Below are 23,703 nucleotides of genomic sequence, written 5' to 3'. Positions count from 1 at the left end.
AGTCTTAGACTAACATGCTAAGTTAAAATCAGGAAAAAGTCTTAATGATCTGCACAGGAACTAAATAAAACATTATCCTCCTTATTAAATAAAATAATATAAAAAATAAAATCTATCTAGTAGCCTTCTAATAGCTGGTCTTGCACTATATCACTTCACTACTACAGCCCTACATAAGCTTGTTTAAATAGTGGTTATCATAGAATACATCATCTCTTAACTTACAGTGGAGTTAGCCCAGGGGAAGAACATCCCGAGACAAAACAGACCAAGAATGGGACCGCCAACCATCCCGAAGATTTTCAAAGCCACCTACAGACAAAACACAGAAACCATTGGTGAAAATGTAACAAAAAACAGGCTGTTCTTTATTTCATTACACAATCTGTTGTTTACCAGCAGGACTGAATCTCCCATCAGGTGAGTGAGATAGGCCATGGCCAGACAGAGCAGCCCATAGGACATGGCTGAGCGAGGAACACAAGTTCAAATTTAAAAGACGATACACAGTAGTAAGCATCTGTGTTTTATATTTATGCTTCAATCATTAGAGATCTGACCTAAGGCTTTGGACAGCAGGGTTGCTTTTGCTTCAGTCATGGCAGGAGAATGTGGTTTGATGAAGTCCTCCATCGTTACAGTGGCCAAAGAGTTAAAAGCAGAAGAGATGGTGCTACACAGGGTGAACAAAAAACAACCAAAAAATAGCATAATTAAGGATTATTTTGTGATACATGAAGCACCATAGAAGTAGATCAATTTCTTTAACTTATTCTGCGAATTGTAAAAAAACGTAGGAAGCGAGTTAGGGCATTTTATCTCTGTTAATAATTGTTAATGAGGTTGTACTAGGAACCAAGCTAAACATAGTCAGATATTCATGGGTAAGTAGGCTCAACAAGTTAGAGATATCAGGAACAAGAGAGCTGAATTTGATCTTTAATTATTCCGGCTATCTGCTGTGAAGACGGTGGACGTTCAGCATGTCATTTGATGTTGCTTCCACAAATAAAAATGAGGAACAAACACTGGCTGTCCGATAAAAATTCTGAAGAATAGGAAAATGTTTGACAAACTAAAAAAAGTCAGATGGCATCACTGCAGCATATCACTGTTTAAAATCATATACATTTTTAATTCACATAGTAATATCCTTTAACAGTGATGGTTTTAGCAGAATAATAAGAACTGAAATTAGGTCTGATAGCCTTTATGCCTTAAAAACATGAAATTACATTCATGTTCGCCTGAATTTAAGATGAATTAGATTACTGATTATTGATCAGGCTAAAATGATATTATATAGGTCAGGTCTCTGTGCAGGTCTCTGTGCAGGCCACTCAAGTTCCTCCACATGGAACTCATGAAACCATGTCTTTATAGTCCTTACTTTGTGCACTTAGGCAACAGTCATGTTGGAATAGAAAACGGTCTTACCCAAACTGTTGCCACACAGTTGAAAGCACAGCATTGTCCAAAATGTCTTGGTATACTGAAGCATTAAGACTGGCCTTCACTGGAGATGAGGGGCCTAGCCCAAACCCAGGACCATTATCCCTCTCCCACCAGACTTCACAGTCAGGCAGGTAATGTTCTCATGGCATCTGCCAAACCCAGACTTGCCAATCTGACTGCCAAACAGAGAGGTGGGCTTCGTCACGCCACACAACATATTCCACTGCTCCACAGTCCAGAGTTGGTTTGCTTCATACCACTCCATCCAAAGCCTGACATTGGAAGTTCTAAACTTGTCAGCAATGGAATTTGCAGAGCACTGCATCTTTAACACACCATGAACCATAGCCAGTCATTGACCCCACTCTGTGGGTTTTTGTGGTCTTCTGCTTTGTGGCTGAGTTGCTGTTGTTCCTAAACACTTACACTATCTAATATCTCTTACAGTTGACTTTGGAATATCCAACTGGGAGGAAATTTCACAAATGGTCTTATTGCAAAAGTGGCATCCATCTCAGTGCCACGCTTGGAGTCACTGAGCTCTACAGAAACATTTTTATCACTGATGTTTGCCAATGGAGGCTGCATGGCTAGGTGCTTGAAAGTCAAGTGTGACAGCTGATAATAAACAGGAGTGACTTGCAAAACAACTGACACCCTTCAACAAAATGCAATTAAAAAAAACATAGAGGAAACATTCATCCACTCATACCTGAGAGCTGCACTGAATAAACAGGCAACAAATAGTCCAGGAAGTCCCGGCAGACCCTGCAGCATGTCCATCACAAAGTAGATCACCATCTGTGGAACAAACATGCCGTAAATGACAGTTCATAAAAACTTGATTTGAATGCTGTCACCAACAACACAAACTCCATACATATCAGATAACACCAGCTTTCTAAAGATGTGCAGATATTTACATAGTGAGCCAAGTTTGCTACAAAGAAGGATCTAAAGCATGCAAATGTTTTTGCTGCCATATAGTTTTACAGCTTTACCCTGGAGGATTCTGAGCTTCACTGGAAATGATCTTTGTATCTTTCATTTGATCAGACAAGGGAAGGGAGGGAAAACAACAAAGAGAAAACTTCAACCCTGTTTTCCTTTGAATAGAGAAGATTCAAGACTTTAAAAGAGGCTGAAACTCACTGCATCTCGTGTCGAGGAGCCCAGCTTGTCCGTGTGATCCTCTCCACAGTAACGTGCAAACATGACGAGGCCCATGACACAGCTCAGAGCCAGAGCCAGCTGCAGGGAGGGAAACACCATGTAGCACGACCTGCAGAGACAGAGGTAGTCATTTATTAGCGACCCTTTAAAAGTGTTTGTGACTTTAACAGCTTATCTGTCAGTGCTCAGCTGGTGGAAATTTATCATTTAGGAGGTTGCTTGTAAATTAAAGTATAAAACTGATATGTACCCTGAGCATTTGAGTTGCTTCTTACAGCACAGTCTCTTGTAAAATTTAAATCTACCTATGCAAAAGAGTAGCTTTAAATTTTAGCATTTTCCTAAAGTTATAAAAACCTTCAATACAACAAATTTATCAAAAAGAGGCACCATTTCTATAGGCTGGCAAGATAACCTCATTCTTCTCAGTTCATTCTTGCTGTGTTTTTTGCATTAACTGTCCTCTTCTGGCTCTTTGTGAGTACAACTTTCTCTGCCTGAAAATCAAAACAAAAGACCTGTTTCCTGCTCATTTTTCACCAATCACAACACAGCATAATAGTGTCAAACTCAGTGATGGACAACATGACTGCAACAGAAATATGTTGCCACAATGTCTCATTCACCCCTCCTGTTGCTGACTGAAGTATAAGTGAAAGATACTGACTGGTGCTAGGGCATTGTAATAAAGGTTTTTAGCATGTGTACCTGACAGCTTCTTTCTCTGTGCGTGCGCTGAGATATCTTTGGACCTGAGCCTGGTTTACTCCATACAGCGACAGCATGAGGAAGACTCCACCAACCCCCAGAGTCCAGAACGTGTGTCTCTCTGTAGGATCTGGGTTTAAGCTAAACCCAAGAGAAAGTGTGCAGAGACAACACTTGAGATTTACAGTCCCTATAATCTGAAGAAAATCTCCACATTGGTGCAAAAAAAATGGACAGTGGTAAAATTAGATCTTATGGACTCTTAAAAAGAATAATTATTAGATGTATATTGGAGCTATCTCAACGTACTCGAGCACGGCGATGCGGTTTCCTTCTGAGGCTTTCCTCCAGACTTCAGAAATTCCTCCGCTCTGCAGTACCCCCACCACGATGACAGCCAGCTGCCCCACAAACATCACCACGGTCTGAAAGACATCTGTCCATATGACCGCCTTCAAACCTCCCTAACAGGAAAACACAAAAAACTCTTTATTTAAATTATAGTTTTCTGCCACATCCTTCAATGTTTTATTAATACATCACACCTCTTAAAATCATGAACCTTCCTTTATAAGAAATTCATAAACAGTGGTTGGTAAAAAATAAAAAGTTCTGACATATAATATACCCAATTTACTTTTGGGCAAAGAAGTGAGTAACTCTACTGAATTTCAAAAACTAAAGTGTTAGAAATTCATCATTCAACAAACATTTAATATATATATTTAGCTGTAGTGAGCAGCCTTTTGATAACTCACTATTGTAGTGTATAATGTGCACACAAGTCCAGTGGCCAGCACCGCTCCCCATAATTCAAATCCAGTAACTGGAAAAAAGAATAAAACAGAAATGAAGAAGAGACACCATCTGTCAAAATGATCACATCAGGGGAAAAACAAAAAAAATTTCATACCTGCATTTAGTGCAAAGGCAGGAGTATAGACACAAACTCCCATATAGATAACCTGTAATGAGTAAAGGACAAATCAGAGATGATCCACTTGTAAAATGCATGAATCAGGATCATTACTGCAATAAATTGATCTATCTTCAGAATCAATCAGGCTTTGTTTGATCACTAAACCATATTGTCTCAACCAAATATTTTAGTGTTTTATTAAGATTTTAAAGAGAGAAGTTTTACAGTTTGCAAATTATGTTGCAAAAGAGAGTAAAATAATGACTGATACCACTCTCATGTCTGTAGGCTGAGTATGAGGATCAGACCAGCAGCCTGTAGACTTCGCAGGAAATGGAAAGACAGTGGGGGAATAGAAGAGTCCTGCATGATAAGCAACCCTATCCTTCTTGCCTATTTGTGCAAATAAAACAAAAGAGAAAGGCAAAAATAACTACCTGCTGGCTTTAGCTCCTTAAATCACAAAAGAAACATGAATGTGGTGTTGTTTTGCTGTAAACAAAAAAAAAAAAACAAAGCTTATCTATCAGGCATCCCAGCTTTTTTTAAAGAGGACATATCCTACCACTTTTCCACCGCTGAATACAGCCCCCTGTGGGCTGAATCAGAGATTCTCAGCTGGTGGTTTGGGACCCAAAAGTGGGTCACAAAGCTGTTATAGTGGGTTGCAAATTTGTCTAGTTTAAAGTTTATGTCAAAAAGTTAGGGATGTATAATATCGTATTTTGGATGATATTTACTAACTCAATCTAGCCGATTCCAAAATTGATACCAGTAATGTAGTTTAGCCCTTAATTTTCAGTCCCTCAAACACATTTCATGAACAAAGAAACAAACTTCTGCCCTTAAAATATACTTTAAGTGTAAGGAATGAGGATGAAAAAATCCTTCAGCAGACGTGGGTCTGTTAGTCCTGCCTACAACTTATATGAACACAAGGCTGATTTTACGACGGACATAAAGGCAGAGCTTTTCATATCTGCCAAGACTGATAACAGAGATGCACTGATTGTGAACATTAGGGCAGTTACCGGTGTTTAACAAGAGAGTTTAGCTGATGCTGATGAAATTTTTGCGCATTTTTCTTCCAATCGCATCCAAAAATTAGACTCAGTGCAAAGACCTTTACGCTTAGCCAATATATCCGTTGATCAACCCAATCCAATCCAAATTTATTCATAAAGCACGTTTAAATACAACAAAATGCTGTCCAAAGTGCTGTGCAGTAAAAACTGAAAACAATAAAACAAACAATAAAACACAAACACAGGACCAAAGTAAAAACTGGAGGACATAAATGGATCAATAAAAACAGAAAGGATTAAAAGCCAAATGCTCAAGCACAGCCAAAAGCCAGGGAGTAAAAATGTGTATTTAAGTTTGATTTAAAGACAGGCAGCGAGGGGGACAGTCGAACATTAAGAGGAAGAGCATTCAAGAGCTTTGGCACAGCTACTAAAAAGGCTTGGTCACCTCTAAGCTTCAACCTTGACCTTGGGGCGGTCAGACACTAGTCAGAGGGTCTCAGAGTCCGAGATAAAGGTCAGAAAGATAGGGAGAAGCCAGCCTAATCAATATCGGTTTGTTTCTGTGGTAAGACAACCTGCATTTTCATGCAGTGTTTTTATTGGAAATCTGTTTCTAGGACAGTTCTTCAGCTGTTGAAGTTTGCTGTGTCCCTGCTTAACTTTCTTTATGGAAACACAGTAAGGTAAGTTGTTTATACCCTACAGGAACAATTTTAAAAACATCAGTTTAGCAGCAATTGGTGCAATCTCCATCTCATTCTCTGTCACCATGTCTGACTTCTTCATCTGCATGCAGTTGCTTTTGTACAGATTGTACAGCTATGAGAAATAGCCATTAAAATTAAAGACAGTTAATGTAATTCAGTAAAACACACACTTCTCCACTATTTCCTGCTTAGAATCAATCGATCCCTAGGTATATATGCAATCATACAAATGTTTTAGGCAAGTAGGGGGCTAAGGATTCCTCACGAGCCTAATGTGCCACAAACCAGGCGTGCTCAGCAGCCAAAGTCAAGCTCGACAGCATCTCTTTAGTCCAGGTCTTTTCATCCCTGTTGATATACCAGGAGACCAGCGACGATTTTTGGGCCCTTGGGACTTTGCCATTTTTGTCAACAAATTGTTTTCTCTTTCCCTTGGCAATATGCGGGGACACCTAGAATACAACCATGGTTGTAACAATCCTCCTTTCCAACCATTTTTTTTATTTTTATTTAACCAGGTAGACCCTGGAGATTAAGATCTCTTTTTGGACGGAGACCTGGAACCCATGGTGCCCTCAGGCAGGATTATACACCTTACGTCAGCCTCAGTTTTTGGCTCAGACATGCCTAACAGTTCTGCACCGTGCTGCATATAAACATGAACTTAGTACATTTTTTGAATTCTGAACTATGATTGTAAACTAGTTCATTTTATGTTGAGTGAACTGACATTTGAGTAGGCTCATCTTAAAATCGTACAGCAGTTGGGGGAAGTTTGAGAAGAAAGAGACACACCATCATCGACCATTATGAGAAAAGCTGTTTAGCGCTGGTTTACACAGGGTCAAAAACCTCCACTGGTTCTTAATCACATCATATTTTGACCAAAGCATGGCGCAGAAATTTCATTTAGATTAAAGGGGACTGTGTTAAAGGTTGAAAGGGGGCCATGATATGTCACCTTTAAAATAAAGAAAGTAGTCTTAAAATTGGTGCTGTTTTGTGTGAAGTTTTGCACCTACCATCTGAAAGATGAAGGTCAGAGTCCCACAGATACGCACTGGTTTGCTGAAGCGCAGTTCAAGATACTAGGAGACAAAACAATCACAAGAACTGTTGGTCATAAATCACAGAAGCCACACATAAAAACTTGTGCAAATCCAACTCAGCTTTACAAGAAATAAACAACTCTTTCCTACCTGATAAGCACTGGAGAGCCGCAGTCTGTACAACACTGGAATGAAAACATGAGCAGGAATAAGGAGTCCAAGAATGTAAGCACAGCCGAGGAACCAGTACTGAGTACCATGAGTGTAGATTTCTGCCGGTACGCCTATAATCGCCACGGCCGACTGAAATGAGGCGATGAGTGACAGGGACACAGGAAGACAGCGCATGCTCCTGTCGGCCATCAAGAACTCCTGCGTGGTGCGCTGACGTCCACCTGTGAAGCCGTGGTACAGCCCAATGGCCATCGACGCGGCGAGCAACAACCCAAATATCCCATAGTCCACGAGCGTGAAGTGCTTCTGGTTGGACGGGTCCATGGTGATTGTCTTTGAGGCTCAGCTGCAGGTGGAGACTTTTTGGTTCTCCTGCAGACGAACATTCAGACGCAGAGGAAATGTTATTGTCCACACCCATCAGTCAGATGAGACCGGCAGCCTTGAAGAAAGTGAGACAGAGGAGACGGTGATTAGAAAATCTGTGACAGAGAGAGAAGTGTAGTCAGTCATCTAGAGATGTAACAGGAAGCCGAACTTTGACACTATATTTGGTCTTTTTGTAAGAAAAACAGACAAGAGTTATCTTAGGGTTTGTTATTGAAACGATCAAAATCAATGTTGCGCATTTTGGGCTTTGGGGAGTGAATTGCAGAAATGTCCCACAGGTCAGACTTAGCTCAGGCTTCCTTCCTGGAGTGGGCAAAAAGGGGATAAGATAAAATAACCCAAAACAACATATCTGAGTGCTGACTCCTCAGGTTTATTTTGCTCCCTTCCCAGAGAATCACGCCCTTCATGTGATCCAACCTCTAAGTAAACCTTTCCCAAACCTCAGAGCTCTGTGGCCCAATCCAAGACCTGAAAATCTTCGGGGGCTCCAAAACCTTTATTCATCCATAACAAAGTATTTACCTCCTTATTTTTATTTCATAAACAGAGGATTTAAAAGCACATGTCTACTTTTAAAAGACATTAATGTCACAAGAAAGTATTTGCATAGTCATTAAGTACAATAAACAAGCCACAAGAATTTGTTTTGTTTAAACAAGCATCTGTAAAGTCACTTCTACAGGTGTATCTCAAAAAATGTGAGTATCATGGAAAAGTTTGGGTTTGCTGTGATTTAATTCAAAATTTAAAATGTCCATATATTCTAGGTTTATTTCATACAGAGAGAATATATCAGGACCTTTTTTTTTAATCTTGATGATTACGACTTATAGCTCATAAAAATCAACCGCATCTATGCAACGTGGCATAGAGCCAATCAGTTTGTGGCACTGCTGGGGTGTTATGAAGCCCAGGTTGCTCTGATAGCAGCCTTCAGTTCATCTGTACTGTTGAGTCTAGCGTCTCTCATCATTTCTCCAAGGATTCTCTATGGGGTTCAGGTCACACCAGTCGGCTGGCCAATCAAACACAGTAATACCACAGTCAGTAAACCAGTCTCTGGTAGTTTTGTCTTCACTGATGGCAGGAGCCAAGTCCTGCTGGAAAAGGAAATCAGTATCTCCATAAAGCTTCTCAGCAGTGCTCTGAAGTTCTCTAAAATCTCCTGACAGACTGCTGACAGCGTTGACTCTGGACTTGATAAAGCACAGAGGACCAACAGTAGCACATGATGTGGAACCCCAAACCATCACTGACTGGAAACTAAAAACACTGGACTTCCAGCACCTTGGATTCTGGGCCTCTCTGAGCTTCTCCCAAACTCTGTGGCCTTCTAGTCCAAAATGTACTGTTATCTGGAAACAAGACGTTGATCTGAGCAACAGTCCAGTTCTTTATCTCCTTAGCCTAGGTGAGATCCTGATGACATCTGTGGTTCAGGAGTGGTTGACACCAGGAACACACTTGTAGCCTAATTACTGGACCCGCCTGTGCGGTGGCTCTTGATCCACTAACTCCAGCCTCAGTCCTCTCCCTGTGAAACACCCCAAAGTTCTTGAATCTGCTTTGTTTGACAATCCTCCAAATGCTGAGCTCATCCCTGCTGCTTGTACACCTTTTCTTACCATGCTTTTCTTGTCCATTTTTTTCCATGAATCTGCTTTGATACAGCCTCTGAGAACAGCCTGCCCTTTCAGCAGCGACCTTCTGTGGCTTACCTACCTTGTGGAGGGTCTCAGTGATTGTCCTTTGGACAATAGTCAAGTCAGCAGTCTTCCCCATGGTAACAGTTGTGTGTACTCAACCAGAATGAAAGAATGAAGGCTTGGGAGACCTTTGCAAATGTGATTTTTACACAATATTCTAATATTTTGATAAGCTGGACTTCAGATTTTTGTAAGCCGCAAGATGTAATCATCAAGATTAAAACAAAAAAGTCTTGAAAGATTTCACTTTGTATGAGATGAATCTAGAATATTTGAAGGCTTAACTTTTTGAATTAAATTGCAGCGAAAAATGAAATATATCATGGTATTCTAATTTTTTTTGATGCACCTGTATTTTCTTTTCTAATTTCAGTCTCTTAAAATGTACATTGTGACCCCATAAACCCTTTCTCACTAACATTCCTGCTACAGTGTACAATGTTCAATGGAGGGTCACTAGTTAATTTAGCACCAGTCAATCCATGACACTTGTTCTGTATATTAGAGAAAATAAATGTTGAAAAGTTAACATGTATGAAAAACTTCAGAGAGGTTTAGAGGGAAAAAACACCAAATATGAACTCGCCTTTTGTTAATATCTCTTGATGAAGCTGACTCTGCAGTCATAAAGTAATGGAAACTAAAAGAAAAATACATTTTTGGAACTTGTTTTCATTGAATTTAAAAAAGCTATGTCTGGACGAATGTGGAATAATGTAAGTGCAGGTATATTTTCACCTATACTTTTATCATATTTAAAAGGAATTTCATGGAAACATAATTACAGCTTACTAAGATTAAAAATAAACCATATCATGTCAGTCTTCTGTAAATAGATTCACCAGACTAAGCTATATTATGTGATCCCCTTCCTCGAAGCTTTTATAAAAATGCAGCTGATTAAGCCTTGTAACCACAAATAAATCCCATTGCTTTGCTGGCACATAAATAAACCTAAACTCCCCCAAATCCCCTCCTTCCATCGATTACACTGAGCTTTACTACATATTTTGTGCATCACTTAAACTGCTTTGTTTGTCTCAGACAACTACATTACATGATATGACCTCCACAACGTAAAAACAAACTCGAGGTCACACAACCTCTGAGTCAACTTTGCCTTGCTTCTGTTTGCTGATCCAAAAATACAGACAACCGGTTTGGTGAGTGGAGCTGCTGCTACGCCATCTGCTGGGATTTTTTTTATACTGCACCACAAAGACAAACAGCAACTTCTCTGACAGTGTTGAAGGTCAGAAACAACAAACTGTGTTGGATTTCTAAAGAACCGCATAATTCATCATTTATGATTAAAACTCAACTTATACATTGGTTATTCTTAGCCTGTCTAAAAAGTGTGTTACACATTATAAGCTTTAAAGATCATTATTTACTTAATAATACAATTTACTAAAATTCATTTGATCATTAAAAAAATTAAAAAATATGAAATTCAACCATTTTGATGAATGTATACTTGTGTTTGAGTGATTTTTTCCTCAAAATATAGCAGTCATTTGCTGGTTCTAGCTACTCAAAAGTGATAACATGGTGCTATTCTGTGTCCCATATGGTAGTAAACTTGATATTTTCAGGTTTTTGACAAGCTGTGTAACAATTTGATTAAAGTAGTTGCACACACAATTCATGGAGGCGCAAGATAATTCAAAGACAGTGGGAAAAAAATCAGAGATATGCCTGCATACTTACAGAAAACTACCAAACAAATATTGACTATATCACACTATGGCCTTCTTTGGGGAAATTGCTTTGGCAGAAATTTGTAGATGTTATTTTCAAACTAAAGGAAAGGGTTTGCAAACTTTCAACTGTTTTCTTAATCTATTCTAAAATGCAGAACAATTAATCAAGAAAAGTATATTCAGGTGAACCGCCTGCTAACATATTCACAGGACTAATCATCAGCACATACATAAATTATATGGTCTGGATAAGTTTCTCCAACATTAATATGATGGGTATTTCCTCTATGAATCAACTGAGCCCTTTTAAAAGGCTCCTAAGGCATTAAGAGAAATTAATGTCTCAAATATACCAGAACTTGGTTTAAGGTCTTTATATAATGTTTTGACTGATTAAAATAGTGATAAAAACAGAGAGAACCTGCAAATCCTCATACTTTAAAAGCTGGAAGTGAAGATAAGTATCACTGGCATTTCAACATGAATAAACACAACCATTAAAAACAGCACAAAGTCCAATAAGACCTCGATAAACAAACTGAGGAAGGAAGGATGGAAAATGTAGAAGTTATTCTACCACACAAGATAAAAACATGGCTATAATTACCCTAGTTTTACAGTAATACATCTCATATATTTGTATTTGTATTTAGGCTTCTATGCATGCATTATTTTAAATCCCCGCCTAAATCTCTGCGACAGCTGCCAAGGCTGAGTATAAGAACATTAAACAAAGTTAAGCTTACTTTTTCAGCTATTTAAAATGCTAAATGATTAAAATACTACTTGATGTCTGTCGCTGTATTGTAGAAATATATTGTGAACGACAGGCTTAATGACATAGACTCACCTTTACATGCCTGCAGTGTTGGTATCCGGGTATGGCCGCCTGTCAATAGCAGTCCCATACTGCCTACTAACGCGCTCAAGAGCGCTGCCTAAGTTTAAAAAAAACACCTTTAAAAATATTTCTAACGCAAAATACGAACTTTAAGGAACGACATTTGTGTTCTTATTCAGATTAATTTCTCTACTGTGTTGACAAAGCGTTAAATTGACGCACCATCTGGCTTATCTCTCAGTCCTTTGCTCCATGTGATCACAAATTGTTTTAAATTTACTTCCGGGGTGTAAAGTAGGGCGATGCTCGGCGTGATGACGTAGTGGCCGCCAAAATCAAACCTCCGCTACTTGAAACAGCGTCAACGAATCAGCCAGGAAAAGAAGAAGCTGAGGAGTAGCTGTCTTTTACTCAAAATAAAGACAAATTATTTCGAAACATGGCTGGAGCGGCAAGTAAAGGTTAGTCAAACTTAATGCAACTGTTAGGCTAACTTTGTACAGCGCACAGCAAGCTAGCCCCAGTTTGTTTTTAGCTCTGTTAGCTAATGTAAGCTAAAGGGAACAGTCAGTGTTGGCGTTTTAACCACAACTTAGCCTCCGTTAACGTTGTCAGAATCGTTGGATAATGGATATATTTCGATACCACATTTCAAAGTTCTATTATTTCCGTTGCTCTGAGTATAAATAGTACGTAATTGTAACATAAACTACACATATTTCGTATTAAAGATGCGTGTAGTGTTATGAATCCATCAAAGTAAGCAGGTGAACTCCTGCACACTATTAAGATTGTAGAAATACGCGTGTGCGATGGCATTACGAATGTTTTTGTGTAATTTTCACTGTTTGTAAAAGTTTGTTGCATTTTTTGATCATTAAAAAATAGAAATTACCTAGTTTTGACCCCAGCCCTTGCTCCTATCATTTGATTCCTTATGTGATGAGACTGTATTTTATTGTCTTCAGGTGTATTGAGTCACCTGAGTTTACTGGAAGTTCAAGCAAGAAGTCGAAAACATCAACATCAGCATCAGCAGCCGAGCCGTGTGAAGGAGATGAAGGCTAAAGTGGAAGCACTCAGGAGCCAGAGAAACCAGCTGAGAGCTGAGATAGAGACACATAAGGTGAAGGAGTTGTATTTCCTGATTGGAATCTTCTGTTTTATAAACCTTATCGATCCTTTAAGGGCAATTCCCATCCTGTTATCGAACATGGTACGCAAACATATAGGCTGAAATTCGTGCATATGCTCAAACGGAATCCTGTGGACATGCACTGATGTGGAAATGTTATACTGGGGCAGTGCTGCCCAGAAAGGAACACATAACTGGTTGTTGATTTGGTGTCATGCTAAAGGCACATTAACAGTACTCAGGAAGTGAACTGACACCTCTTCAGCTACGGTACCACTTACTATACTTAGCTGACTGGGACTAGAACCTGCAACGCTAAGGTTGTCCTTACAGACTGAGTTACCACTGCCTTAGATGATGCACCCCGTGTATTATTTACAGTGTAATAAAAATCTTACTGACATGCTTAGTTGTCAGTTATTCTGGTATACTAACTTGTAGAGTGGATGCAACCCCTGCTTGTAATGATCAAGCAGTTTGAGATGTGTTATTTTTACTGCATTGCACAGGATTAGTAAATGTTGTTATAACACTTTCACACCTGCCAATGAAGGAAGTCTGAATAACACAAAAAACAATGTTTTAAATCAGTACTGAAGACATTTTCACTTTGGCCTTCCTTTTGAGATAAGAACACTTTATCATGACAGGTTTTTCAAACTTCTGTAGAAATAATATTGACTAACTTACTGATTATATTGTATAAGTATTAATCTTTTAAGGCAGAAACTTTAGGAAGACTATTTCTTGATTCAGGTGGCATTGCCCTCATTATGAAGCTAGGTCTACTACAGAAAAGTTTACCCTCTTTTTTTCAGAACTTGGCCAATGGCCGTTGTTCATTAGAGGAATGGAAACACTTGGATGGTCAGACTTTAAAACCTTTTGCTCAAAATTCTTTCAGCCAGCTTCAGGGTCACTGCAAAGAATAGAAATATGCCCCATCCTTACTTTACTAACAATGTTGGACATGATGTTCCCTTGGAAGTGGAAATAACAGTGCCTTTCCTGCCACAGAATCTCCAGAAACTAAGGGCCTCAATGGACAAACAATGTGCAAATGAAGAAGGGGAGGAGGAAGAAATGGATGAAGACTCTGAAAACTCACAGCTACTGTGGCTGATGGCCAGACATACACAGCTGAAAGATCTTCTGCATGCTCATCACGTCATTGGTAAGAATTTAAAAGTTTTGTTTTGTTTTTCCATCATTTTTTTATATATTTGATTTTGAGATATATATGTTTTATACCACTAAGTCCTAAGTGTGTCTTTGAATCTGTCCAATTCTCAATATTTCTTTATCCTGTTTTCTCCCTGTCTCTGTCTTATTTGTTGATGTCACTAGGTGGTTATAATGTGATAAAGACAAGTCAAGGTAAAGGAGTTTGTGTGTCACTGGCGACGGCCTACGAGGGCGTCTACTTAGAAACCTACAACGTGGAGATCGACCTGAAGCCGAGGCTGAGGATCAGTCGTCATAATGTCCCTCCGTTCATTCCTTTCAATAGCCTGGCTGAGCAGTGCAAGTCACAAATGGACATCAGGACTTTTCTGGATTCTCTCAGCAATCATCTCAATGCCTTTGCTGGTCGTAAGCAGCAGCTGAATCTCATCAAGGTGCCAGACTTTACTTTTAGTACATATATACATGTCAGGTTGTGGCTTTTATTGTGGAAATACTTATGTATTTGTGGCAATGCTGCAACATCGACTTGTTTTGTAAACAACAAAGACATTTTATGCACAGATTTACTAAAGAAACATTTTTATTCATTGCTGTAGTTGTATTTTACCTCTCATTTTGCAAATACAGTCTATGTATGGTTTTGAGCAGTTATATTTTTATTCTTTTTTGCAGTTCTCTCATTAGAGGAAGTTCAAGGGGAATAACTCTCCTCTTCTGTTGTTTGCAGGAACTGCACAAGTCAGTGGAGGTGCTGGAGAGTAACGTCTTGTGTTCAATACTGGTGATGCTGCTGACTTTGCCAGGAGAAAAGATGAATGTTCTCTGCACACTGGACTACAGCAATCACACCAGATGTCTCCCCACACGGGTCCACTTTGAATGTAGAGGTAGGAGCAGAAAGACATGCTTATGTATTAGTATAACATATAATGCAATGTTGTGTTTGTGTTAAAGTTAACTTTTAACTATAGACACAATAATGATTACTGAACAGTCAAAGTGATTCACAAGACCAAAAAGTCAACCTGAGATCTTCATTTATGAATCTGGAGAAGTATGATATACATGTGGCTCGGGAGATTTCAGATTTATAGTTTTGCTAGCTAGTTATGCCTACATACTGCTTAATAGTATATAAATGTTATATATTGCTAAGCTAATTTGCATAAATGGAGGGGTGCATGTACCGTACTTGGAGGAATTATTTAGACCTTCTGTAAAGTCATTGTCTTTAGGTTAAAAATCCGATCCTGGCTGTCGTGGCTCAAAAATTAATACTCGTGTTTTGGTTTGCAAGTGGTAGTCCTTCATGCTTTGGTAAAACTAACCTAAACGAGTACTGAAAATGGTTTGATATCCAATAGCAGAGGCTGCATACAGAGGTGTTCTGGGATACCTTCATCCAGACTGGTTGATTTGTGTAGACTTCATGCCTGCTGGCACGCATTTAAGGCTACCCTGTCAACTGACATGATCTGCCTTATTCTGCTGGCAACAAAAGCATGGCTTTATTTATGACTGTACAGCATCCTGTCTGACTTGAAATGAAGAATTGCAGCCCATTTTACAAATCCATATCATTTGTCTCAGCTCACTAATAAAAGCCAGTCTTTCAGCTCCCAAACATCTCTTCATTTGGTACTACTTCATCTTATGTATTTTTATTTGTAATCCTCTCAGTTGGGAGCTGGCTCCACTTGTTCACTGTCAGGCTGGACAGGTGCAGCCAGATGAACCCTGAGTTGTTAGGCTGAAGCGGTTTTGGACAGCTGAGGGCAGTATGTCTCTCCTCTCATGGGCAAAGTTTTAGCTCATTTAGTGTACACGCCCACAACATCCCAGACAATCTGAACTACACTCTAAAGACTTGTGCCCTAATGACAGTATAAGTGCTCCCTAAAGATCCCTTATCTAAATTATGCCCTTATATCCTTCCAAGCCTTACCTTAGTTAATGAGCCTTCCTTGATGCCATTTAATAATATCACCACATGCACATTGGATCTGTAGTGTTAGCCCTATCCTCTTTGTCAATATTTGCTATCTGGGCCTGGCTCCAATTGACTTTTTGACTGATAAAAAGAAAAACAAAACAGTCATTAAAAAAAGAAAAAAAAACACAGGTCTTTGCAGGTCTTTGCATGGCTATATACACCGACATTACTGCTCCAGTTCAACTGGCCCACTACAATGTAATTATTACAAAATAAAGTATCATACCATTTTAGAAAGAAGTGTTTTACATTTTAAAATGAGCAGCAGTATCTAAACATAAACATTTTTAGCTTTTTTTATATTACTTGGTCATGTTAATAGATACTTATTTTTGTTGTTTAACATGGACAAAGCAATAATAAAACTAATTTGCTGAATAATGTATAACTACTGCAAAATGCTGAATTTCCAGATAAACATGTTATTAACCATGTATAGCATTTCAAATTTTATTATGTATTCCAATACTTCCCTATAACAAGTTAATTAAAGCACATATCATATAATTACATTTCTCTGTTATAATCATTTTTACAGACACAGCACTTCTTGATTCACCAGAGTGGAAGAAAAACTGCAGCCTACTCAAGGAGACTCCTGTTCACAAAGCTTTGACCACCATGAAGAAGATGGGGAATATCTTGTAATTTTATCATAAAAATCTGTAAAAATATGTACATTCTTGTTTATAACAGAACAGTTAGTTAGATTTAATAATTGTTACAGATGTTGAGGTGTTAACCATCTTCCACTTGTATTTGCATGTTGTTTTTTTCCTTTAGCCTCTCTATAAACGCTGCCACCTTGTTGTGTAAAGTTTCCCTCTGAAACCGTCTCAGCTTCTCCATTTCCTCATGGGCTTTCTGCTGTCGCTGGGCCAGCTCTTTTTCTGATATTGAGTCAATAGCTGCAATGTTTTTCATCTGCCTGAAAGACAGGTTGCTCTGAATGTTTCCTCTGTGTCTCACTGAGCTGGCAGGTGTTACAGACAGAGGCGGTGCTGATATGGACCGGCTCTGTTCCACCGGAAGCTCGGCTTTATTGGAATGAATTCTCCTGCCATCAGATGTTTGAAGACCTCTGAAGCGTGTATTTTTGTACTCCATAATGTCTCTCATAGCGATGTTGACAGTAGCTTTTGGCTCGCAGACTTTAACCATCACCACTCTTCTATAATCCTGTATCAGAGAGTCTCTCCTTTGCTGAAGCACTTTGCGAGTGTACCTGTACTGTTTGTCTAACATGTTTAATTTACGCTGGAGATCTCTGTCTTCTTTTTGGTTCAACACTTTCACATCTCTCCTCAGTGCCACAAGTTCTCTGAAGCTTCTATCCATGAGCTAGAGGGACAAATATACATTTCGTATTGCATTATATTTTTCCTTGTTACTCTTTTTTTAAATATAAAAAGAATATAGTTTCTTACCTGACAGGAGATGTTTCTCCTTTAGAGTGCTGTGTATGTTTGCTGCCATGGTTGTGTCATGCATGTAAGATAATAGCCCATTGTGATCGAAGAAAAGAGGAAGTGATTGTTGGTCTTTGTGTGCGCTCACATACCGAAGAGATTAAATTTCAAGATAGCAGTCATGAGCATTCTTGCAGGTGATAAAATTAAAAAAATCAACATTTTACCTTTGTTAGGTACTCTAAGGACATAATTCATCAATTATTTTTGTAGTTTGACATAATGTACTTTTGGTGTATATAAATGGATTATTAGCTTGTAATTGCATCACAGAGACATTTTATGTTACAACTCCTAAATAAAAAATAATGACTTTATCTCATAATTATGAACTTAATTTCATAATTTCTACTTTTTATGTTATAATTATGAATTTTATTCCATACTTTTGACTTTTAACTCATAATTATGGCATTGTAACTCATGATTATGACTTTCTATCTCATAATTATGACTTTTTTCTTATAATTTAGATTTTTTTATCTCATAATTATAACAAAGAATTTTTTTCAATAATTACCCTACTTTCACATTTTTCTTTTTTTATTTCGCAGAAATGGGCTTCTGTAGCTTCCATGAGTTTTCTCCATCTTAGATTAAAAAGTGTTTTTCTTTGTTTTTGACTTGTTTTAAGATAAAAATGGTAACCATTCTCTATTCCCAGCTCCTCGAATTGTACGTCCAGGTATTTGGGGCAGCAATAGTTCAGTTTGTTGGGACTTTGGTTGACAAATAGACCACCTCTGGTTCATGTCCTTGTCAGAACAAGTCTGCTCTCATAGCAGGAGATGTGCCAGCAGATTACCTGAGAATTCCAAGATGTCTGTGAGCAAGGCATTAAATCCCCAACCCCTCAGGCAGCACCCCACATATCAGTGTATGTCCCTTGGAGCCTATTTGTGTATGTGCATGCATTTCAGTCTATGTGTGTGGCATGTTAACCATACAGCTCAAACTCCCCTTGAGGGATTCATGAAATATGTCTTAGTCTTGATTTTTAGTATTCTATAACCATATATCTTGTGGTTTTCATATGCTCAGTGAACAAGTCCTGACATTTCAACAAGACAAGTTAATGTGGAACTTGTGAGCAATGTCTGAAAATTGTTGTGGAACCCAGTGTTTCTAAAAAATAAGGCCTATTAGAAAGAGTAATGTGGGCAACAGGAAAGGTCCCTTTATTTTATTTCTAGGACTTGTTTTGATAGAAAAATATGTTTACTAACCAGTTTTTCTTATTTGAAATGGAAAAAATTGTCTTTTAAAAATGCATCTAGTATTGCTTCATTGGTCCATCCTTGCAGTGAAAAGTGGGGTTATTTTGCAGTATCTCTTTAACATGTCTTGTGATGTGCCAAAGAGCCTGCCCCTTTGGTAGTTCGATCCCTCCCGCGCCAAACAAGTTCAGCCACGATGATGGCAAACCTCCCCAAAACTTCTACAGTCATCTCGAAACGTAAGAACTGTTGACATCTCTGCCTGGTAAGTCCGTCTCTTTAAATGCTAATATTAATATACAAGTAACCGAGCGATTTGCTTCCAAATTAGAAACTATTTTCTAAGAAAAATGGGTCACAGTTCTCTGCTTGTACTTTAAATGTCCCATTATTCATGAACTGCATCAATTAAGACAGTGAAACTGAGGATATTAACGTCTGGAATCCCAGTCAGTACGGCGCAGGCGTGTTGCGTAACTCACCGTTACTGAACAGTGTAACGAAATCGTAGAACTTCCTTACGTTGTTGAAAGTGAACTTTTTCTAATAATGTAACCACTTCCTCTCCTCCCTTTTTCATTTTTCTCAGTGATGCCTTACTTCCCTATTCACTTTTTCCTCTTCTAATTAGATAGTGTTGTTATTCTTTGTACCCACACCGAGCAAGCTAGCGACATTCCTTTGACCGCAGAGCCCGTACGGAATGGCAAACGGTCCAAAATTAATTTCCAGGTACTTTTTACGTGTTAACTTGACAGTGTGCATTATGAAATAGTTAACCCAAAAAGTTAAAATAGAACAATATAAAGTTTATTTTAGCTGCATATTTGCTATTATGTAATAGCCCAGATTCTTAAATGATGTGCAGTAAAGATGTAACAGTTTGTTCATCACACGGTTAAACATAAAGCTAACTAACTTTTTTAACAACAAAACACCAAGTGGTCCATAATTCCTTTCCATCCACTGCAGACACGTTAATATTACACTTGAAAGATTGTTCAACTCAAGATGTACAAGTACAATAAGAACGACGTTTTTTAGATTTATTTATTTATTTTAATGTAGTAGATACTTAGCTATGTAATTACAGATTGATGATACCCATCACTGATGCCGGAAGCCCTTCCAACAAATCTACACCTGCAACAAACTCATCTTTTTAGTTAAATTAAATTAGCACAATGTTTTGTCTTATGTCTTTATGTATGACTGCAAGATATGAAAAAAATAAAAATTACTACCCCGAAGAGTCAAGTTAATTGACAATACCTATGTTAGATTTCCAAGTCTATATTTTTTAGGACTAAATTAGGCAAACAAGGTTTCCTGCAGAAATCTCAAGGCCTTATGTACAAGTAGTGGACTTGACAAGATCAAACAGGGGGACTTTCTGTGCTCTTGTTAATGCCAAGATTAAGAAAAGGCTTTAAGGATGATTGCTTTTTGATAAGTGGTGTGTTTGCAGGTGTGTAGTTTCACTGAGAGGACAGACTCATTATATAGTTAGAATAAGCATGTTACAAAGAATCAACAGAGCATAGTAAAATAAGAAATAACACAGAAGTCATGGCTTTTTTTTATATCTACTTAACAAATGATAAAGTCAATGTATGATAAATAAGTGGCATTTTTGTAAATTGTGATTCTAGGTCTCTGTCACATAAATAATGTTTTGGTGATTATTTTTTCACCTTAATCACAGCATCTGCATCCTCGGCTAGCAAATGCATCACATCCTTCGTACTGGAAGACTTTCATTAGGAAATACCTACCAGACAGTGAGTGTTTTGTAAATAGAAGTGAAAACTTCTTTCATGGACGGTGGTGAATTTGTTCTTTTTTGTCTCTCATTTCAGTTGCATGTATTTAAATGTTTTTTTCTGCCTTTAATAGGCCTGGCATAAGTGTTGCTCTAGCTTTTCCAAGATGATGCGTGCAGTTTGTGTTGACGTACCAGGAGGACCAGAGAATTTACAGATCAGAAATGTTCCCAGACCTCAGCCTAAAGACGGAGAAGTCCTGATTAAAGTTCACGCAACGGCTCTAAACAGGGCAGACTTACTGCAGGTATGATGTCCATTTTTACAACATTAAATGCATTAAATTATCCAGTAAATTTGTCTCAATCTGTCTTGCCAACCTCCTGATTTTTAAATGTATTCAGCTAAACTATAACTCCTGTGTGACAGTAATTTTTCCTGCTTTGCACAGCGGCGAGGGCTGTACCCTCCTCCTCCAGGTGAGAGTGACATCATCGGCCTGGAGGTGGCAGGAACTGTGGATAGTGTGGGTCCAGGGGTTAAAAGAGGCTGGAGGCCAGATGAAAGGGTGATGGCCTTGCTCTGTGGAGGAGGATACGCTGAATATGTTTCAGTGCCAGAGGAGCTAGTCATGTCCGTTCCCACTAATCTCACACTCTGCCAGGCTGCTGCGATCCCAGAGGCCTGGCTCACTGCTTTTCAGCTGCTGGTTTTCGTAGGTACAGCAGCCATGTTATGAATTTATAATGAATTATCTTTTTTTTATCTTACGCAGTAGACTTTCATATAGAAAAAAAGAGATTCTATTCACATGCAATTTTTGGTAAAGCTCTATTTATAGCAAAGAAATGTAAAAAACTCAGATTTAAATAATGAATGTAATCATGAGAAACACTATCAGATTGAAATGATTAATTGTCCTAGATTTTGGAAGAAATCTGTTCATCTGTATTCTTTAATGTTGTCAAACAAATGTGAAACCGTTTAAGAAAATTAACCAGGAAATTAAACATAGCAGTGATTAATCCTTGATATTCTTCTTTATGATTAACAAGTCTTCAGTATTCTGATTTTGAGTCATGCTACCATCTGTCCCTTCTTACAGCCCAGGTGAAGGAAGGCGAAGTGGTGCTGGTTCATGCTGGAGCAAGTGGAGTGGGAACAGCTGCTGTTCAGCTGGTTCGTCTGTTTGGTGCTGTGCCCATTGTCACTGCAGGGAGCCCAGAGAAACTGAAGATGGCGGAGAATCTAGGAGCAGCAGCTGGATATAACTACAAAGAGGAGAAGTTTGCTCAGAGAGTACAGGGTTTTACTGGAGGTGAATGAAGTAAATGCATGGATAGTCACCTGTGTTGCAGAGGAATGTGGCTAATTTTGCTGACAGTAATGTTTTAGCACACTGCAGTGAACTGTTATACAATCCTTTAGTGCCATATGGAGCTTCATCTCTGCAACCATAGTGGTCATCTTTTTCCTTGTGGGCCTGGGGGGAGCTTTTCTTTTAGATACAAGTAAGGGGGCTTCAATGATAAAAGGTTGGAAACTGCTGTGTACTGTTTGGTAGAAGGATAGTATACTTGGGTTGCCTGAATTGAGTAGATAGCATTAAACATCAGTATTTTGTTGTATAATCAATGAATATCATTTACAGGCAAGGGAGCAAATGTCATCCTGGACTGCATTGGCGGTGCAAACTGGGAGCAAAATGTGAGCTCTCTAGCTACAGATGGCCGGTGGGTGCTGTATGGAACCATGGGAGGCCGAGGAGTAGAGGGAGATCTGCTGGGAAAACTCCTCTCCAAGCGAGGCCACTTACTCTGCAGCCTCCTCCGCTCCCGTAGCCTTCAGGTGAAAAAATACAAAGCAATAAAGATAGCCCAGAAGCATATGAACTTATGCAGATTGGTGGCAAGGGAAAATCTGATTTTTGCACATTTTTAACAATTTGCTTTTGATGTGCCCCCCACAGTACAAAGGAGAGCTGGTAGAAGCCTTCTCAAGCAGAGTGTTGCCGCATTTCTCTAACCAGCCAGCCTCTCTGAAGCCTGTGATTGACAGCACATTCAACCTGGAGGACATCGCAGAGGCTCACAGACACATGGAGGCCAACAAGAACATAGGAAAGATTATTATAAATGTGATTCCACAGAATAAGGAAACTCAATGATGAACAGCTTCTGTTACATAGATGTAATCTCTTCAAAGTAAAGTAGTTTAATGTGAAACCATTTGGAATTTTTATTCTATTACTCTTATACATTACACACTGATTTAGAATTTTCTTATTCACTTACAGTACTGAGGATTTTTCTTTTTTTTATGTCTTCAGTAACTGTGTTTTAAGCATGCTGTTGGCTGTGTAAATGCATCAGGGATTTGATTCTTCCAATATTCATTTATCATTCATTCTTAATACAAAATTTGAGATTTACCAACTGGAGGAGTTGACAACTTGATTCAAGGATAGTAATTTCAATATAATTCCTCCACTTTAAGAGGGATTAGTTGGTGAAATAAGAATTTCAGAAACCCCACAAACTAAATAGAGCAATGTTTTTGAAGGTGTCCAAAGGCCTTCAGCAAAATGTGATCGTCAATTACTATACTGGTACAAAGCTAATAAAGTTAGCTAAATTGTCTTGGTTATCTGAGGCAATTTCTTTACTTTGTCTTCTCTAGTAGAGGGCAGACAAATAATATTGTTTCTATAAAAAATCCCATTTGGAAAGGACCAGAAGTTGTGCCCACATTTCACGCAAAGTAGGGATAAGGTGAATAAGTTAAAATGCATCAAAACTTTTAAAAAGAACTTGAAGTAGAAGCAGTGCTCCCAAATTGAAATGTACTGATGTAGTAAGGGAGTGCTCTTGTGTTATGCTTTGTATTTCTTGACCATCACATCACAATAAAATCTCTAAAAATTGTATTGATTTCTTTGCCACTATTAAATTTTAAATTTTAGATCTGAATTTCTGTCACTATAGGTATTTATTTTTCATTGCTTATCTCTTTATGATCCTTTGATTGGTCCAATTAAACACACAGTCATTAGACATTACCATGCTGCTTTTGGATGCATGTA

General features: G+C 38.5%; 3 protein-coding genes across 4 annotated transcripts in view; 2 read left to right on the top strand and 1 right to left on the bottom strand.

The window, feature by feature from the left end:
- slc5a6b (solute carrier family 5 member 6) overlaps positions 1-12,105 on the bottom strand; it is a 29,025-nt gene extending 16,920 nt beyond the window's left edge. Inside the window, exons 1-12 of the mRNA XM_041812758.1 lie at positions 11,866-12,105; positions 7,190-7,655; positions 7,013-7,078; positions 4,250-4,301; positions 4,095-4,162; positions 3,646-3,800; positions 3,337-3,477; positions 2,608-2,737; positions 2,168-2,256; positions 561-673; positions 397-467; positions 226-312 (exon numbers count right to left, since the gene is read on the bottom strand). Of these exons, the coding sequence (XP_041668692.1) occupies positions 226-312; positions 397-467; positions 561-673; positions 2,168-2,256; positions 2,608-2,737; positions 3,337-3,477; positions 3,646-3,800; positions 4,095-4,162; positions 4,250-4,301; positions 7,013-7,078; positions 7,190-7,537 (1,320 nt within the window). The 5' untranslated portion in view covers positions 7,538-7,655; positions 11,866-12,105. The remainder of the gene's footprint in view (positions 1-225; positions 313-396; positions 468-560; positions 674-2,167; positions 2,257-2,607; positions 2,738-3,336; positions 3,478-3,645; positions 3,801-4,094; positions 4,163-4,249; positions 4,302-7,012; positions 7,079-7,189; positions 7,656-11,865) is intronic.
- An 80-nt stretch (positions 12,106-12,185) lies between these two features.
- cenpo (centromere protein O) lies at positions 12,186-17,966 on the top strand. The gene is made up of 6 exons (XM_041812172.1): positions 12,186-12,317; positions 12,825-12,982; positions 14,009-14,165; positions 14,339-14,610; positions 14,907-15,066; positions 16,711-17,966. Exons 1-6 carry the CDS (start codon positions 12,296-12,298, stop codon positions 16,818-16,820), a joined length of 879 nt encoding a protein of 292 aa, XP_041668106.1. The 5' UTR covers positions 12,186-12,295; the 3' UTR covers positions 16,821-17,966.
- A 1,054-nt stretch (positions 17,967-19,020) lies between these two features.
- On the top strand, positions 19,021-23,545 carry tp53i3 (tumor protein p53 inducible protein 3). Of its 2 annotated transcripts, none has more exons than XM_041812916.1 (7): positions 19,021-19,123; positions 20,564-20,639; positions 20,755-20,928; positions 21,073-21,340; positions 21,727-21,939; positions 22,273-22,469; positions 22,591-23,545. In XM_041812916.1, the coding sequence occupies exons 2-7, from the start codon at positions 20,586-20,588 to the stop codon at positions 22,786-22,788; spliced, it is 1,104 nt and encodes a 367-aa protein (XP_041668850.1). In that variant the 5' UTR covers positions 19,021-19,123; positions 20,564-20,585; the 3' UTR covers positions 22,789-23,545. The 2 variants fall into 2 exon arrangements, with proteins under 2 accessions (XP_041668850.1, XP_041668851.1); XM_041812917.1 differs by lacking the exon at positions 19,021-19,123 and adding an exon at positions 19,320-19,590.
- Positions 23,546-23,703: the final 158 nt, after the last annotated feature.

The sequence above is a fragment of the Cheilinus undulatus genome, linkage group 18 (genome assembly GCF_018320785.1).
Source record: "Cheilinus undulatus linkage group 18, ASM1832078v1, whole genome shotgun sequence".
Classification (NCBI taxonomy): domain Eukaryota; kingdom Metazoa; phylum Chordata; class Actinopteri; order Labriformes; family Labridae; genus Cheilinus; species Cheilinus undulatus.
This window is presented reverse-complemented; position numbering and strand designations above follow the sequence as displayed.